This window comes from Nannobrachium achirus, assembly GCF_963921795.1.
Source record: "Nannobrachium achirus genome assembly, chromosome: 23".
NCBI classification, from domain to species: domain Eukaryota; kingdom Metazoa; phylum Chordata; class Actinopteri; order Myctophiformes; family Myctophidae; genus Nannobrachium; species Nannobrachium achirus.
The window spans coordinates 47219658-47239414 of record NC_137830.1 but is presented as its reverse complement, the minus strand read 5'-3'; the positions used below and the strand labels follow the sequence as shown (position 1 = coordinate 47239414).

Here is a 19757-nt window from a genome sequence, read left to right as displayed (position 1 = left end):
CTCTATGACCGGATCACACGCCTCAGTTTGTCAGTAGAGGTGGTGGGATTTATGGTTCTTTGATGTGAGCCGGATCTGTGGGATCCGTTCCTTTCAAAGAGCCGTTCAAAAGACTGGCTCATTTGAGTTAAGTCTGGGTTTCCGAGGCTAAGTTACTAGTTTATACTTTGTAGATTTTGATTATAATTACAAATTACTTCAACCCTATATACATTTATTTCTGACATAGGCTACATAGGTTACATACCTGCCATTTGAAAATAGCCGATCTACAAGCTCACAATCCATCACAACGCGACGCATTGTGAGCTTGTAGATCTGCTATTTTCTAATCATTTTTCTAAACTGTATTCATTGGAAAACCTGTGAAACAGGACATTCGGCATAATGACTACTTTCTACTATTGGTACTACTTTCTCTACTTTCCTACTTTAATTACATTTTGATACCAATAAGTTTGTACTTTTACTCATTAACATTCCAAACTTCTACTTGTGGCAGAGTATTTCCACATTGATTGCAGTAGGCTATTGATATTTTTTTACTCAAGTAAAGCAATTGAGTACTTTCCCCACCACTGTTCACTAGAAAGGAACGGCTCCCTACTGCGAACCCGGATCCCGTCGTTCATTTCAAAGAGCCGTTCAAAAGACTCAAGTCGTTCGCGAACGTCCCATCTCTATTTGTCAGTCTTTCAGTGTCAGTGAGGGCTGGAGAACTGAACTGTTGCAGCGATAAAACAGATCCACTTCAGACTTCAGAGCCTTTTAATATCATAAACCATTTGTAGTTTATGGGTACAAGTCCTGACACGCAGGGTGATGACGTGCATTGACACAATAATTCAGTAAGTAACTGGCCTGGGTCTAATGATTACATTAGCCTACATTGTATCAACGTGTTGTTGTGTTTTCTCAACTGTTATCAGGGGTGTATTAATAGCATGCGCCCGGTCAATAGTCCAATCTGTCTGTCTGTTGCCCAGTGGCGTCAGTTCAGAAAAGGCTAAGGTATGGCAACATGACTGGTGTTCGCGCGCGTGCAAGACACCAGTCATGTTGCCACACCTTAGCAACAGGCATGATACATTTATTTTAAGAAGTACATTTTATTTCCCCCCGTTTCTACTGTTTCTTGGGCTGGATATGGCAGCCTGGAACGGTTGTTCAAGTGCAGCTAAACTTGGCATGTTAGTAAACGTGCCACAATTAACAATAATGCATTGCACCACCTGTGCAGCTGACCTGCGGAACCTGGGAATATATCATTATGTCAAGATGAGGAGAATACAATTATAATACCTTGTTAAAGTGACCATTTTGTTAAATTTAGCATTTGTAGTTATTTTACTGTAATTTAACAACATAATAATAACCAGCACAGATAGACAAAGAGACATTCATTAAAAGTAACTTTTATTTTCTCCCCTGGACCCAGGGTATGGCAGCTGCATACCCCTGCCATACCCAATTGACGCCCCTGGTTGCCTCATGTGCCATAATGATATAATCCTACTAGGCCTACTACACTACATAAATCCTGAGTGTTAATCTTGCTCTGACGGTGTAGACATGTAACCAAATGGACCTGTAATTAAGGGTCCATTTTGGTTCTACTGTATTTGTGCACTAACTTGGATGGATACATACATACATACATACATAGTGATGGCCATAACACACTTACTGTACCTAAGACATACAGTGTGACTGTCAGCTGATATTATAATTTGTCAAATTGTCACCCATTATATTATTTGTATTGCAGAGATGAGAGAATGGTGGCTTCACGTGGGTCTAATTTGCATCCCTCTGCTAGCAGTTTATCTCCACATCCCTCCTCCCCAGTTGTCACCTGCCCTGCAGAAATGGCACAATGCTGGCGAGGGCTTCAACTTCAGAGGCAATAACATCTTCTACAGAGGTGAGACACATAATAATAATATAATAACAATTATTCTACTGAAGTGAGACCCATAATAATAATATAATAACAATTATTCTACTGAAGTGAGACCCATAATAATAATATAATAACAATTATTCTACAGAGGTGAGACACATAATAATATAATAATAATTATTACCCTACAGAGGTGAGACACATAATAATAATATAATAACAATTATTCTACTGAAGTGAGACACATAATAATAATATAATAACAATTATTCTACAGAGGTGAGACAATAATAATACACAATATAATAATACACGTCCGTCCGTCCGTCCGTCCGTCCGTCCGTCCGTCCGTCCGTCCGTCCGGACGTCCGTCCAGACGTCCGTCTACAGACAAGCTGTGGCGGTTCTGATAGTAAACTGCAACCTACTGTCGCAATTATTCTACAAAGGTTAAACAGATAATTAGCTTTATCTTGGTCTAAATATACAAACAATGTTGTCATCAAAATGGAAAGAGGAATCAGTGTGACTAGGAAGTGTTGTGTTTTCATCATGCTCTGCAATGGTTAGATCAGTGGTTCTCAACACCCAGGGGGTCCCAACTATTTTGGGGGGTCCCCAGATGATTAACTTAATGTGCAACATTGTTTTCCTCATTCAACGGTAAACAAATCAACATGAAGTTTGAGTGTATAGAGGGTATCTTCACATTTCTAAAGTGACATTTTATTAGAGGCAGCAATTGTGAAAATAGCTTATCTACATGCTCACAACGCCTCGCGTCCATCCATTTAATTTGTGTATTTGTTTAATTTGACTTTTTGATCAGATTTTATCTCCAATGGGGATACTTTAATAAACATAAGCAGCTATTACAATGAGTTATTGCCAGGAAATATTGTCTTTCTATATTGTTTTTCTTTTTAATTATCCCTTTACATTTTGTAACCCATTTTTCACCCAGTGCCAATTGCCCAAGCTGTAATCCTGGGCATCAAAACATGATCTTAAAAAAAAAAAACCTTGGTTCAAGAACCAGTGCCGTTCAACTTTCTTGGAACCTTGGTTCGTTCTTGTGTTTCCACCAGATTGAACCAGAGGAACCAAGAATCTTGTGGCTCCCTTTCCGAACCGTAAAACTTTTACGGTTCTTTGCCGGTTGAAAAGCGTCCATACAGTAATTGGACGGTTCCATGGGGGAACCGTCCAATTACTGTTACTCACCAGCACATCTGAAAGGCTTGCCTTTAAGCTGCTATTACTTCATATTATTATTATTTTCTTAATTCTTTTGACAGATTCGTATGGTGCTTTAGGAAATGTAGACATCATCATTCTGCTCCATGGCTTCCCTACCTCCAGTTATGACTGGTACAAGGTAACTCACGCAATCATTTAATGGACCACTTCACCTATATTCTTTTTTTTTTTTTTGATGTTCTTTATCCCACGGTTTTGCAACCCATTTTTCTCACCCGGTGACTACCTAACCTGTAGTCCTGGTTTCCGGTCTCCCCCTGCCGCGCCAGGGGACATTGGGGAGCACCCGGCTGGCTAGGGGGAGGTGGTATAGAAACCAGGACTACTGCATGTTTTTGTGTGAGGGCCTATGCCCAAGGAGACACGGGGAGAACATGCAAACTCACCACAGAAAGGCCCTATCGCCAACCCCACCTAGGGTGTGGGTGCTGATGACGCGGATGGAGGAACACGCCTCCAGCGCCCACAGCTTCCCCCGGCGGGAATCGAACCCAGGACCTTCAAGCTGTGAGGCGAAGTGCTAACCACTGCACCACTGTGCCCCTCTACTTCACCTATATTCAACCTATATTCATATACTGTAATTGGTCCTCACTAACAGGGACATGCAGAGAATGTTAGAGAGGCAGGGGCTGAAATTTCTAAAAGGGCTTTTTGGTGAAAATATAGAAAATTGCCGACCTCCAAGCTCACAACGCGTCACGCTGGAGGTCGGCTATTATCAGTGCTTGATACCACACTGAACTAAGCATAATCAAGTGAATACTGGAGATGTGGCGTACGGCATGGATTTCTTTTCTACCCAGAAAGGGCAATTCCTTCCAAATAAGATGCTGCATTCAAGTTCAGGAGAATTTAGACAAGGCAATTTCTTTAATGCTGCCTTCAGGTATTGTATGGAAAGAGGGCATTTGCATTTCTTCCACCATAGTAAAAACTGCTTTTATGGTCTGGAGGGGGCACTTTTTACAGATAGATAAAAGGGCAGGGGCTCAAGCCCCCTTTGATAAGGTTAGGTTTAACCGTTTAGGCATAATTTACCGAGGTTACGTTTAGGAATACCAGGCAGAGACCATTCTACCGCTCCGCCAGATAGACGCCCGATGCGACTGTGTTTTAGGGTGAGCTTTCTGGTATTCGTGCCTGCTCACTAATGCTCATTATAATATGGTACTCTACAATTCTTTATCTACTCACTCTGTGACTCAGAGGAGGACTGTGGACAGTTCAGAAACCCGGCACCTAGCAATAGACAGCAATGGTACCATTTTATAAAGAGCATTAGTGAGGACCAATTATATGAAGATAGGTTTAAAATGGGTGAAGTGGGATTTTTGTTAAATTTTTTATCAAATGAATGTTTATCTTCATCATAAAGTGTGGCAGAACGGTGTGTTCAAATCTGCAGCTTAAATACTGCCTCCGCCAGGCCAAAGGCGTGGTAGAGACTATGTTTTGCACCCTGTCCTAAAGTCCTACAGATTTTGTCCAAACATCACGCAAATCGGTACACATTATCTCTATGGTCACGTGATCAAGATGGATCTGCCCGCTTCTAGATCAGCTAGTAACAATAACCTACCTGACCTGGTGGAGACCTATGCTCCGAGGAGCACCTTTTCTAGTTTCATAGTGTGCCGCATGCAGATCGGCTATTTTTGCTACTTTCGTGCAACACTGTAGTATGACCAAGTAGGGCATACATTTACGATTATAATATCGTAAATATGGAGATACAAGGTTTCTGCCAGACAGCAACGATTTTTTTGTCTTTTTCTTCCAGATTTGGGAGCCACTAACTCAGCGCTTCCATAGAGTCATCGCTCTGGATTTCCTGGGCTTTGGCTTCAGTGACAAACCAGTACGTAAAAAACGGAACCAGAGAGAATCACCTCTAGCATAATTGCATCACTATGGACCCCCTATACTGCATAGAAGCTCCCCATTATGCATTTATTATTGATTCAAATTATTCTAAGGAGCGTGTTTCCATGCCTGCTTTTCTCTGCTGTGTTCTGGTGTATAGTAGGCTCCAACCGCACTTAACTTGTATATCTCTTTCCCATGTGCCCCTGTCCATCCCATGTGCCCCTGTCCATCCCAGAGACCACACAGGTATTCTATCTTTGAACAGGCCACCTTGGTGGAGGCCCTGGTCAGCCATCTTGGACTGACGGACCAGAGGGTCAACCTGCTGTCCCACGACTATGGAGACACTGTCGCACTGGAGCTGCTCTACAGGCATGCTGTGTGTGTGTGTGTGTGTGTGTGTGTGTGTGTGTGTGTGCGTGTGCGTGTGCGTGTGCGTGTGCGTGTGCGTGTGCGTGTGTGTTCATGAGGACTGATGAAGTGACACAATATATTTTTTTCTTTCTTTCTTTCTTTCTTTCTTTCTTTCTTTCTTTCTTTCTTTCGGGGCTAAAATAAGGAGCGACCAGAACCGGACGGGCCACCTGACTATCAACAGCCTCTGTCTGTCCAATGGCGGTACAGAACAATCTGTTTTTTATTTTTCAGAATTCAGTAGAAAAGATGAAAGCCCATGATGAAGTAGTGCACATTTTGCCTTCATATGTGTTCTATGGACAAGTGTTTCCATTTGATATCACTCCACACACATTGATATAACATATGGGTCATGACCAAAAGTATAAGATAGCGTCTGAAATGAGTTTCAGAGGGGTGGCTGGTGTCTCCTTTAGGGATGGGAGAGAAGCTCAGTCGCCTGGGGGATACTCAAACTTAGAGTAGAGCCGTTGCTCCTTCACTTGGTAAATGGTGCATTTTATATAGCGCTTATCCAAAGCGCTTTACAGAGATTGTGCATTACATTCACCCATTCACGCACACATTCATACACCGGTGGCGGAGGAAACCATGCAAGGCACCAACCTGCTCACCGGGAGCAATGTGGGGTTCAGAGTCTTGCCCAAGGACCCTTCGACATTAACTCAGGGGGAGCCCGGATTCGAACTGGGAACCCTTTGGGAACCCTTCGTGCTCTAATAACGGTTTCTCTACCCCTGAGCTATGCCCCACCTACTTGGAAAGGAGCCCGCTATAGATCAGCTATTTGAAGCATGTTTTTCAAAATAGTATAAAAAGGCAAAGGTTTAGGGATAAGGGATCAGGTATGGATGAAAATAGGGCCCAATACCTCCACACTGGCCTTGGGACGCCTCAGGATCCCCCAGGAAGAACTGGCTTATGTGACTTGGGAAAGGGAAGTCCCCCGCAACCCGACTCAGGATAAGCGGTTGAAGATGGATGTGTGTTCTTTAGTGTTTTCTACTGTGATTTAACCACATCTTGCAGTGCCATTGGAGGGATTTGTATGTCCATAAGAGAAATATTACATTATTTATCTTTATTACCCGGCTTGTTTGGATGCTTGATTCTGATTGGTCGAGCGCTGAAATCAGCTGTGAATTATAGGCGTATAATGACCGCTCCGCTCTATAATTCACCGCTGCCTAATCAAAGGCTCAGAGCAGCTGCTGTTTTCAGGCTGCACTGCGTGGATTTAGTGCCGTATCCAACATGTCTTCCATGTAAACAAACACACAGCGTCATTTACAACCAAACGTTGCTCTGAAGAATGTTTTAAGAAACATTTGAGGCAAGAAATAGACAACGCAGTAACAGAAAATGGATTCTATTTGATCAGCACTTCCTTGTTTTCCAAGGCGACCGTGTTGCGCTCAGGGGGATGCATTTTCAGCCGTCTGTAAACAAGGAAATACTTTGTTTTGTTTTTAGTTTTGAGTCAAATTATTAATTTTCATGTATTAGCTGGGTAATAAGTGCTATAACGTCTCTTGCTGCTTGCTCATTATGGCTTATATGGCCCGTTGAGTCCATATAAGCCATAATGACCGCGCAGCAAGACGTCATCGCATACATATTAGCTTAATGTTTTCTGAATATTTCTTTCCCTCCACAGGAATATTCCCAGAAACACATTATCCAAGGCTGCTGCAGACGGTGAGTTGTACTTGTCTTCTTTACAATCTGTTTGTTCGGTGGATTAGATTTAACTGTGCAGATGAATTCACCAGTGGGTGGATGGCTGTTTTCTTGTTTTAATGGAGGATAATACTGTATATCCGTATCCGTCTCCTTCAGCTTCTGAAGGACTACACATATCTGTCTCCACTGCTGACTCGACTCACCACCTATCGTCTCTTCACAAAGGGGTGAGCAGTCTTGACACACACACACACACACACACACACACACACGTACACACACACGTACACACACACACACACACACACACACACACACACACACACACACACACACACACACACACACACACACACACACACACACACACACACACACACACACACACACACACACACACACACACACACACACACACACAACTTATGACGCATTATGACCAGCACTTATAAGGGTGCACTCACACACTGGAACGCACTAAGTTGTGTGAGAGTTGTGTGGGGGAGGCGGGGGGCAGAGACAGCACAATGCATTCCGGATGGAAGTCTAGTGGTTTGAAGTCTAGTGCGTGTTGTGTGCTTGTTGGATGGTGCTCTGTGCAACCACAGGACTCTCACTAGACTTCAAACCACTAGACTTCCATCCGGAATGCATTGCGCTGTCTCTGCCCCCCGCCTCCCCCACACAACTCTCACACAACTTAGTGCCTGACTGTGTGTGGAAAGCCAAATACTTCATAAACCTTGTTATGAGTTGTTAGGCACACATAAACAATTATAACGAGTGTTATGGAGCCTTATGAGTGCATTATAATGCATCGTGTTGTGGTGGTCAGTGCTCTCATATGTACAGGGTTCCCACGGTCATGAAATTCCTGGAAACATTTTGAAATTAGAAAAATATTTTTCCAGTACTGGAAAAGTTTGGGAATTGATCAAGGGTCCTTGAAGGTCCTGGAAAAAATAGCTATGCATTGTCTTTGGTTATTGATTTTGTTATTACCTCTGAAATGACAAATTCAACATTGGTCAAATTGGCAGAGGCAGAAATTGGATAGATAAAAACGTGTTATACAAAATTCCTCTACTCTTAGTGCTCGTCAGGGTGCCGGGGTCCCCAGTTAAAACATTATTATTTCGGGGGACACAGCCTGAAAAGGTCCGGTTATATAGTCCTGGAAATCGGGTTAAATATTCTGGAAAAGTTTTGGAAAAGTTTTGGAAATTAATTGGTAAAGATGTGTGGGAATCCTGTATGTATTTTTCTCATAATAGTTTGTTTTGTTTGGTAGAATTGGGGAGGTGTTCGGTCCGTACACTCAGCCTACAGATGCAGAGCTCTGGGACATGTGGACCGGTATGCGCTTCAATGATGGGAACCTGGTTCTGGACAGGTAGGCTATGTATAGCACGCATGCAGTGGTGTAAAGTAACTTAGTACATTTACTCAGGTCCTGTACTGAAGTACAAATCCGAGGTACTTTTACTTCTACTCCACTGCATCTCTGTGGCAAATATTGAACTTTTACTCCTCTACAATTATTTGAAAACCTAAATAGTTAATTTGTAGATTTGGATTAATATTACAAAACATACAACAAACATACAGTACATTACTCAATCACATCCCTATATATATTTCGGCCGTTTGAAAATAGCCACTCTACAAGCTCACAATGTGTCGCGATGTAACATATTGTGAGCATATTGTGATCTGCTGTTTTTAAAAGACTTTAATTCTTTTTATACATTTGAAAACTTGGTGAAATGGGACAGTCTGCATAATGAGTATTTTCTGCTTTTGATACTTTAAGTACATTTTGATGCCAATAACTTTGCACCTTTACTTGAGTAAATTTTGAATGCCAGACTTTTACTTGTAACATTGCATTACCTTTATTAAAATATGTGAGTATTTTTCCGCAGGCGTTCTCCTTTTTAGTGGAATACATACTTGATACATTCTATATTTTACTCCTCACTTTATCTGTCTCTTTCTCTCTCGCTCTGTCTGTCTGTCTGTCCCTCTCTCTGTGTCTCTCTCACAGTATTTTGCAGTACATTAACCAGAGGTTAACACATAGAGACCGGTGGGTGGGTGCTCTCACGTCCAGCTACGTCCCATGTGAGTAACCCCCAGAGTACAGTACAACCCAGTTCCCTTTTCAACCCCACACACCTGCTGTATACAGGGTTCCCACATATGTTTACCAATTAATTTCCAAAACGTTTCCAAAACTTTTCCAGAATATTTAACCCGATTTCCAGGACTATATAACAATAATTCAGCTCAATAACGAGTCGCTTACTCCTATGCGCATTGCCCAAAGACAGTGGTTCTCAAACTTTTCAGGCCGTGACCCCCGAAATAATCATATTTTAACTGGGGACCCCGGCACCCTGACGAGCACTAAGATTTCAATTTCTGCCTCTAATCTATCTATAAATGCGACAAATCTCTGTCTGTCTGTCTGTTTGTTTGTAATCCGCGTATCTCGAGAACCGTTCGTCCCACCGGCTTCAGATTCGGCACGCGCGTTCCCCGCCGCCGCGCGGAGTGCAGTGCCGGGCCTCGACCCGACCCGACTCGCGGTTTTCCGAAACCGGCGCGAAACGTTCGGAATCTCCTTATGCGGAGCTGATTGTTGACATCAGGCTGTTCCGGAGGAAATCGGCGCAAGCGCTGAGTCATTGTGACATCACTTCATAAAAGGCTCTGACATCACGTACGCCACATGAGTCAACACAAAATCTCTGTGAATGTGTATGTATGTATGTAATCCGCGTATCTCGAGAACCCTTCTTCCCACCGGCACGCGCGTTCTCCAGATATGGGCATAAAGTCTGACATCAGAGTTTTCCGCAACCGGTACTGTGTGTGCAGAGATCTTCATATATGGGCATAAGTGGACAAAGACAAACAGATGGTCAAAACGGGTCCTATGACAACAGGTATATTGGGGTTTGCATTAAAGGCTGGGGCATTCATGGGGTTTGCATTAAAGGGTGGGGCATTCATTCCCTATTTCAAATTCGGCACGTGCGTTCCCCACCGCAGCAGGTAGTGCAGTGCTCGGCCTCAACCCGACCCGACCCACGATTGTTTGAAAAAGCGACAGAAATCTCATATATGGGCATAAAATGGACGCAGATAAACAGATATCTCCATATATGGCATATATGGGCATACAATGGATGCAGAATCACAAAGATCTCCATATACGGGCATAAAAGGGACACAGACAGACAGATACAGAGATCTCCATATATGGGCATAAAATGGATGCAGATAGACAGATATCTCCATATATGGGCATATATGGGCATAAAATGGACCCAGAACTATAACTGCAGTGATCTCCATATATGGACATAAAATGGACACCGACAGACAGATACAGATATCTCCATATATGGGCAAAAATGGACACAGGCAGACAAATGGTCAAAACGGGTCCTATGAAAACAGGTATAATGGGGTTTGCATTAAAGGGCGGGGCATTCATTCCCTATTTACATTGTTCCGAGTTGGCCAGGTCGCCGACTAGACGCTGGGCAGCTTCTAGTATTTGACAATTTGGCCAATGTTTAATTTGTCATTTCAGAGGTATTAACAAAATCAATAACCAAAGACAATGCATGCACAGCTATTTTTTCCAGGACCTTCCAGGACCCTTGATCAATTCCAAAACCTTTCCAGTACTGGAAAAATATTTTTAAAAATTTCAAAATATTTCCAGGAATTTCATGACCCTGGGAACCCTGTGTACGGTATGGAGCGCATTCTTTGGGGACAGCAAGAATTACAGGAGCGTGCTTGCGTACGGAAGGTTGCCCGGTTCAACCCCCTGCTGCAGGCTGGCAGGGAATGAGTGTGCACTTGAGCAAGGCACTGAACTCCCAGCTGGTGTGCCATCTATACTATAATTTTGCGAATGTCTGACTGAGTGAGTGAGTGAGTGAGTGAGTGTCTGTCTGTCCCAGCGTTTCTCCTCGGTGGCTGGAGCAATTGATCTGAAATAGCATCACCATCAGCATATGAACACACCTGACATAACTGTGAAGCCCGTTTGTCACTTTCACAAATCGTATGCTGTATAATAGCATTTTTACGGTGTATCTATATCTATTTAGCCTACAGTACCTTTTGTGACCACACATGTTAAGGGAGGGGCGCTGTTGTTCAGGCCATGCACAATCACACACAAACCCACACACACACACACACACACACACACACACACACACACACACGGGGGGGGGGGGAGTGTGGTGTGTGCAGGCGGGCAGGCGGGCGGGCGGGGGGGGGGGGGTTCTGGCCCTGTTACAGATGTTGTCCAAAATCATGCAGATCGGTACACAGTATCTCTCTAGCCGTTAAATGGAACGGGTATTTCTTACATTGATGCTCCCAGTGATGGGCAGTAGCGAGCTACAAGTAGCGGCGCTACATAGCTTAACTACATTTCTCAGTAGCGTCACGGTAGCGCAGCTCCTTTTGAACCAGCGTAGCTGTAGCGTAGCGGAGCTATTTTTAGACTCCAGTAGTGACGTAGCGTGCAACAAACGCTACACGTTACTATCCCGGCGAAATTTGACTGCTAAATAACGTTTGTGAGGAAAATAATTCCCAACAGATCCCCAAACATGTTGTTCTGCACAGCGCTGCATGCTTTCACTTCACTGTGTTGAGTACGACAGCGACTGACACTTCAGCCCGCATCTAGAGGGATGTATGGCTCTTTGAACTGAGACCGAGCCAACGATCTGTCTCACTATATGCGCTCTCTACTACGCACTCTCTACTGCGCGAACCGGATCCCATCGTTCACTTCAAAGAGCCGTTCAAAAGATTCAATTCGTTCGCGAACGTCCCACCTCTGCATGCCCGCACCATGTTCAGGGAACGTGTGAGAAGTGAGACTGAGAACAACTGACATACAAGCTCACATCGCGTTGCAAATGCCAACATTGTGAGCTTGTAGATCTCCGGGGGCGGAGCATAAATCAGGCTTCAGCCAGAGATGGACAGTACTCGAAGTACTTGAGTAAGAGTACAGAGTACTCCTGGTCACACTCCAATCCACAGTAAACTCAGTCAAAATGTTACAAGTAAGAGTAAAAAAAGTACTTGCTTTTAAATAAACGTATGTATTCAAGAGTGCATACCGGTACATGCTTTTAAAAATAAGCTACTTGAAGTACAAATAAAAGTAAAAGTACTCAAGTACATTTCCACCGCTGGCTGCAGCTAATCAACTGTTTCGACAAAACAGTGAGCACACAAGTCACTGCAGTGCACTCTTTTGTCCACGGCTAACTAATGACAGTGAAGTGGCAATTTAAGGACCTTTTAGACATTTTTAATACCTAAAGTGGGGTCTTCAACAGGGGGTCCGCGACCCCTAGGGGGTCCGCGGAGGTACTGCAGGGGGTCCGCGAAATTATTGCTTAAAAAAAAAAGATTTCAAAAAATGTTTTTGTTTTTTTACATTTATGTTAAAAAAATAATCATGATTCTATCCATTTTGAATAGCTTGAATACATGATTACTATGCAATTGACAGATTGTTGATATTATTGACATTGGTTCTCAGTTAATAAGTAGTATGTTTAGAAATGGTAGTGGTACGGCCCACCCTGCTCGCTGTAACTTGTACATATTTAAAATAAAAAATATGTCGTAGCCCCGACCCCCCACCCTACGAGGTGGTAGGGTAGGGGGTCCCTGCTCCATCTTCCCATCAGTTTGGGGGTCCCCGGCCTGAAAACGTTGAAGACCCCTAAACAAATATAAATAAAAGACCAAAACTACATCAAAAGTTATCGTCAAATTGACTATAGTAAAAGAGGCACACATTGTGAAAATGGCAGATCTACAAGCTCCAAACGTGAGCTTGTAGATCTGCTATTTTCACAACATTTATCGGTGGAACAGAGTGAAACTAAATGTAATGCCTCAACTCCTAATTCCAATTGATTGTCAGGGTGGGGTCCCCAGTTCAAAAAGGATTTTTGGGGGGGTCACAGCCTGAAAAGGTACACATTTAATGTGTACGTAAAGTAAATTAAAAAAAGTAAATTAAAGGATGACACAAAAAGCCAGACATAAGGGCTTGTTTCCAGTTTTATAATAATCAACCGAACTGAGCATTTTTTGCCTGCCTATTTGTTTGGTGGAAAGTTGTACTTGATCATGAAGTTGATTAAAAAAAAAAAAAAAAGTAGCTTTGTAGTAGTTAGCTACTTTTTCCGTGTAGCTTGTAGCTTGCTTTGCTACATTTTCTGTGGGTAGCTTCGTTGTAGCTTAAGCTATATTTCATCAAGGGTAGCTTGTAGCTTAGCTTACTACATTTTCCAAGTAGCTTGCCCATCACTGGATGCTCCTACATATTATCATGCAAGCACCAGTTAAAGTCACTTTCCATCCCTCATATACTGTGTGCACAGTGCACACCCCATAACCCACACACTGCACATCATTTCGGAGCTCATATCTTTGAACGGGTAAGGGCTAGTGTGTGTAAACAGCCAGCCCACGGCTGGAATCTGAATGATAACTAAACTTATGACTAACTATTAACATCTTTTCTTTAACATCTTAAAAAAAAGAAAAAAAGACAAGGCAGCACTTTTTCACATCACAATATGATATACAACATCCCATAATATACTGTATCTAGCTAGCTTCATATCACAATATCAGTATTAAAGGAGCTATAGTCAACTTTTTTTTGAAAAACACACGCTAAAATAAAAATGTTTCGAAAATATTTTATAAAAAAGATTAAGCTTCACACAAAAAGCGTAACATAATGATAAAATAATCATTTTGGCCATTGTCAGACTGACTTTGTTTATATCCCCTCTTCTATGGATTGATAATGGATATAACAAAGTCGGTCTGACAATGGCCAAAATTATTATTTTATCATTATTATATCATCTTTTTTATAAAATATTTTCGAAACATTATTTTTATTTTAGCGTTGACTATAGCTCCTTTAATAATGAGATATTGCACAGCCCAGAGACATTTGATGAACGATTCAACATGTATACAGAACGATAAGCTTCTTCAGTGTGGATGATTCACATCGTTATCGGTATAGTTATCTTACTATCTGTGTAGTGGACGAACCTTAACTGGACGGACGCGTGTGCTCGACAAACCTTCGCTGGGTAAATAAGGGTTAAAAAGAATGGCAAGCTCTATGAGTGCCAAATGTTTCCTTTTGGAGTCATTAACACATACTGTCTGGCACAACACAGAGGCTAAGCTGCTTAGACTGTGAGGCTAATTCCTGTAGTCCATCTGTAGCTAGCTGGGTGTGTGTGTGCGCGCGTGTGCGTGAGTGCGTGCGTGCAAAAAAAAACAACAATGTACAAGCACTCAACGTATTGCAATGGGCTGCGTTGAGTGCTTGTAGATCGACTATTTTTGCTATGCATTTTCTTTAATCTACATGATCAAAAATGTTTGTATGATTGTGGGCTTTACAGTGAGTCTTACCCCCTCCATCCCTCTATTTCAGGGGTTTTCAAAGTGGGTGACGGGGCACCCTGGGCTGCCGCGACGGCAGTCCAGGGGTGCCGCGAGATAATTTGATAATATTTGGAATTTATTTGGACACTTGAAAAAATATTTAGTATCATTTTAAACATGAAGTACAAAGTTATTTTCAGTCAGTTCTAACCAAAATGGCTATTATCTCAACGTTTTCCTCGCAACATAATCACTAAAATATCATAACTGTCGGGCAGAAACCTTGTATCTCCAAGTTTCAAATGTGATCGTCTTTTGGTCAAGCAAAGCCCTGCTTCATCATACAAGACTGTCACACAAAACTAGTGAAAACAGCCGATCTACAAGCACAGTTGTGTGCTTGTAGATCTGCTGTTTTCACTAGTTTAGTACATTTTATAGATGATAGATACAAAACGACGATATGCTATACATATAAGGTGCTGGGAGTGAAAATTATAATGTAGGGGTGCCTCGGAATAAAAAGATATTTATGGGGTGCCCCGAGACAAAAAGGTTTGGGAACCCCTGCTCTATTTGACCACATCTTCTTTCATCCTTCCTGCTCCTTCAAGTGCACATGATCTACGGACCACTGGACCCAGTCAACCCTCATCCCCAGTTCATCAGCCTTTACCAGTGAGTGCTCCTCTCATTCATTCATTTTCATGTCACATTATTACCTAGAACAGGGGTGGGCAACTTTGATGATGGCGAGGGCCACTATATTTCCACCTTCACTCCAGAGGGCCACATTGCATATTGCTACGTGCTACTTTGTCATTCTAGTATCTCAAAAATAGCAGATCTAGATCTAGATCTAGATCGGCTATTTTTCTTCTTTTGAATTGGAATCCTGAATTATTTTTTGTTATTTTTTTTATTGGAATCCTGAAATCTAACATTTTGATTTAATTTCAAACCTTTTTAGTTATATACTCAAGTTAACTTTATGAACCTAAATACAAATACGTTGGACATAAAAAAAATACATTTTGGTACTATACCAGTCATTACGCTACTAATATAGACCGACGGAATTAAAGCAGGTCTTGTTTGGAATTGTAACAGCTGAAATCAATAATATATCAGTATTCTGGTATTAACCTGAGGGCCGCATTAAGTGAAGGCGGGGGCCGCATGTGGCCCCCGGGCCGCCAGTGCCCATCTATGACCTAGAATTAAATTCTCACACTAATCAGTAGAGCCAGACAGACCAGGTTATTGGGTCCAAATCTGGTTCCGATTTTGGAAAATAAATTAATAATGAATAGAAAAACAATCCCAAGCATAATATTGAAACACACTATCGCTCTCTCTCTCTCTCTCTCTCTCTCTCTCTCTCTCTCTCTCTCTCTCCCTCTCCCTCTCTCTCTCTCGTTGTGAAGGCGTCTCGTCCAGAGATCAACGGTCAGCATCCTGGACGAGCACATCAGCCACTACCCACAGCTGGAGGACCCCACCGGCTTCATCAAGGCATATTTCAACTTCATCAACTCCTTCTGAAGAACCAACTCCTCCTCCGCGCACACATCCTACAGCTGGAGGACCCCACCGGCTTCATCAAGGCATATTTCAACTTCATCAACTCCTTCTGAAGAACCAACTCCTCCTCCGCGCACACATCCTACAGCTGGAGGACCCCACCGGCTTCATCAAGGCATATTTCAACTTCATCAACTCCTTCTGAAGAACCAACTCCTCCTCCGCGCACACATCCTACAGCTGGAGGACCCCACCGGCTTCATCAAGGCATATTTCAACTTCATCAACTCCTTCTGAAGAACCAACTCCTCCTCCGCACACACATCCTACAGCTGGAGGACCCCACCGGCTTCATCAAGGCATATTTCAACTTCATCAACTCCTTCTGAAGAACCAACTCCTCCTCCGCACACACATCCTACAGCTGGAGGACCCCACCGGCTTCATCAAGGCATATTTCAACTTCATCAACTCCTTCTGAAGAACCAACTCCTCCTCCGCACACACATCCTACAGCTGGAGGACCCCACCGGCTTCATCAAGGCATATTTCAACTTCATCAACTCCTTCTGAAGAACCAACTCCTCCTCCGCACACACATCCTACAGCTGGAGGACCCCACCGGCTTCATCAAGGCATATTTCAACTTCATCAACTCCTTCTGAAGAACCAACTCCTCCTCCGCACACACATCCTACAGCTGGAGGACCCCACCGGCTTCATCAAGGCATATTTCAACTTCATCAACTCCTTCTGAAGAACCAACTCCTCCTCCGCACACACATCCTACAGCAGGTGGATCTCCACAACCCGTCCAAAGGCATCTCCACACCAGTGTTGATTTCGTCGACTAAAACTATGACGAAAACAAAATAACTGACAAAAACAAAATAAAAACAAAATAAAAACTAAGCTGGAATGACTAAAACTAAGACTAAATATGTTGACAATTTCGTCAACAAAATAAAAACTAGACTAAAACGTTAGGGAGGGACTAGTGGAGGAGAAAGTAATTTTATGTTTGGTTGCTCTCAGGTGTTGCTTGCTGAAAATAGCCGATCTACAAGCTCACAACGCGTCGCAGTGCGACGCGTTGTGAGCTTGTAGATCGGCTATTTTCAGCATGCAACCAAGTGAAAAATCAGTCAGTCATTACGATGCCATCAAGGCCTGCCAAAATACATTTTAGTTGACAAAATCAACTGTAGATTTAGTCAACTAAAATCTCATATTTAGTTGACTAAAATTAGACTAAAACTAAAACTTTTCAGGAGGTCGTTAACGTTCGTACAGACTGACACACCTGTTTGTATCTGCTTTGTATTAACACTATTTTAATTGTTTTTAATTATTTAATTTTAATTTGATATCAAAGGAGATGACGAACTTCAGAAGGAAGTTTTTATTAAAGAATGACATTAAATCAATAAAAGTACTGCTTATGGGTAGGGCTGTCTTGATAATGACATTTTTCATGACGATTGTCACTGAAATAATGCGATTAACGATTTAATTGTTTTTTGTCGTTGACAATTACATTTCTGTTTGTACAAAGAAATGACTGACATACTTGACAACTTTATACTTAAAAAAGAACATTGATAGTGGAAATAGCCCATCTACAAGCTCACAACGTGTTGCATCGTGGCGCGTTGTGAGCTTGTAGTTCTGCTATTTCCTAATTCATAATCGATGTACCTGCACTAAACCCTGAATGTCTGAGCTATAGTATCAATATGAACATAATTACAGGTAGTATTTTAGTTTGTTGCGAAAACGCTTAATAACATGGAGCATCACATAAATGATTATGGGTCCATTTGGTTCAGCAGTTTATAGTTCGAGTTATAGGGGTCCTTAAAACAGTTTGAGAATCACTGGTCTAATCCATCCCTCGAGGCCTGCAGAACAAGACTGTCTCCACATCATCCAGTAAGGACATCTGCTTGTAAACCTTCCACTTCTAGACAAACTTCTCTGTGGGTTTTTGGAAGCTGGGATTAAATTTGTGACATCCAGGGATGAGCAGCTATTCGCAATCTTTTGCACAACACCGTTGTACGACGAGGTATAAAACAGGGCTTAAGTGGCTAACCAGACTAATGGATTTGGTCGGTTATTAAAAATAAATTAAACGTATCCCAAAAAAACTAGCTTTTCACCATTTATCGGAAAAAGACAGTGGCTAGTGGTGGAATGTCACATGATCTCAAACGTGTCCAGGTGTGTAAAGTAAAGTAACTAAGTACATTTACTCAAGTACTGTACTAAAGTACAATTTTGAGGTACATTTACTTTACTGGAGTGTTTCCATTTTTCAATACAATATACTCACTTCTCAGAGGAAAAAATATTGTGCTTTTTTTTGCTCCACTACAAGTATGTGAAAACTTTGGGTTACTAGTTACTTGCAGACTTACCAATACATTAACATTACCAATTAAGCCCTATATTATACTCTGGGCTCTTTGAAAACAGACAGTCTTGCCATGCACAAGCTTTACGCTTGTAGATGGCATGTTTTTGAAAACATTTGACACGTTTTGCGAAATCTTAGTACGTTTGCTTTGGTACTGTAAGTATTTTTTGATGCCAATACGTTTGTACATAACTTGTAACAGAGCACTTCTACATAGAGGTATTGCCACTTCTAATTAACCCATTTAGAACGGGTACACATTATTGTGTATCATTATTTTATGCTTTAACTATTGAAAAATAGCAGATATACAAGCTCACAGCGCGGCACCGAGTGCCGTGCTGCTAGCTTGTAGATCTGCTATTTTTGAAGAATCGTGAAAATTTGAATTTTTACGCGATTGAAAACTTGAAAACCCTATGTTTCTATGTCAGCAATCTGGCTAGTCAAAGAAAAGGTCCTTTTCACTTAACTGGAGCTCAGTTAGTCCGTTTTTGAGAGACTACTATGTCAGTGGTGCTCAAACCTTTTCATGTGAGGGACCCCCAAACTGATATGTATTTGGCCACGGACCCCCATCTCAAAATATCTAGTTCCAGGGACCACCCAGAAGCAAAATTTGAGTTACAGACGTTCGCTTTATATATTCAAAGATTTGCACACATTTTCACGACTTTTTCAAAAATAGCAGATCTACAAGCTTGCAGCGCGGCACTCGGTGCCGCGCTGTGAGCTTGTATATCTGCTATTTTTTAATAGTTAAAGCATCCACTAATTTTAGGCCTAATAAAGCTGCACTATGTAACTTTCCTGTTCTACCCCGGATTTGAATCCAGATCTCCTGCGCAAGTACGTTTCACGCTTGAGCTAATAGATCCTGTCTGCTTGCTCTGGGGAGAAATTACAATTTGACCATAATATGGTGAAAATGTGTGCCAGACCAGAAGCAGGATTGTGTCAAAAGGTCGTCTCCAACCTAGACAAAGGATCTACTGTAAATGTCTCAATAGAAAAAGCAGGTAGACCAAATACAACCACCGTGATTGTATGAGTTATATTGTATTGGTCCCATCCTCTTTTACAGTACACTTTAAGACAGAATAAAGCCATAATAAGAAATAATGTGTTGGTAATTAGAGCTAATATATTTTATTAGACAGAAACAAAGACAGAATAGTAGAAAGAGCGAATACATTC

General features: G+C 42.0%; 1 protein-coding gene across 1 annotated transcript; it reads left to right on the top strand.

Moving 5' to 3' along the window:
* Positions 1-708: 708 nt before the first annotated feature.
* mest (mesoderm specific transcript) lies at positions 709-16313 on the top strand. The gene is made up of 12 exons (XM_080754787.1): positions 709-848; positions 1769-1924; positions 3202-3281; positions 4947-5024; positions 5268-5404; positions 5592-5650; positions 7107-7147; positions 7289-7359; positions 8424-8525; positions 9180-9256; positions 15232-15295; positions 16045-16313. The coding sequence occupies exons 2-12, from the start codon at positions 1771-1773 to the stop codon at positions 16160-16162; spliced, it is 981 nt and encodes a 326-aa protein (XP_080610913.1). The 5' UTR covers positions 709-848; positions 1769-1770; the 3' UTR covers positions 16163-16313.
* The last annotated feature ends 3444 nt before the right edge of the window (positions 16314-19757 follow it).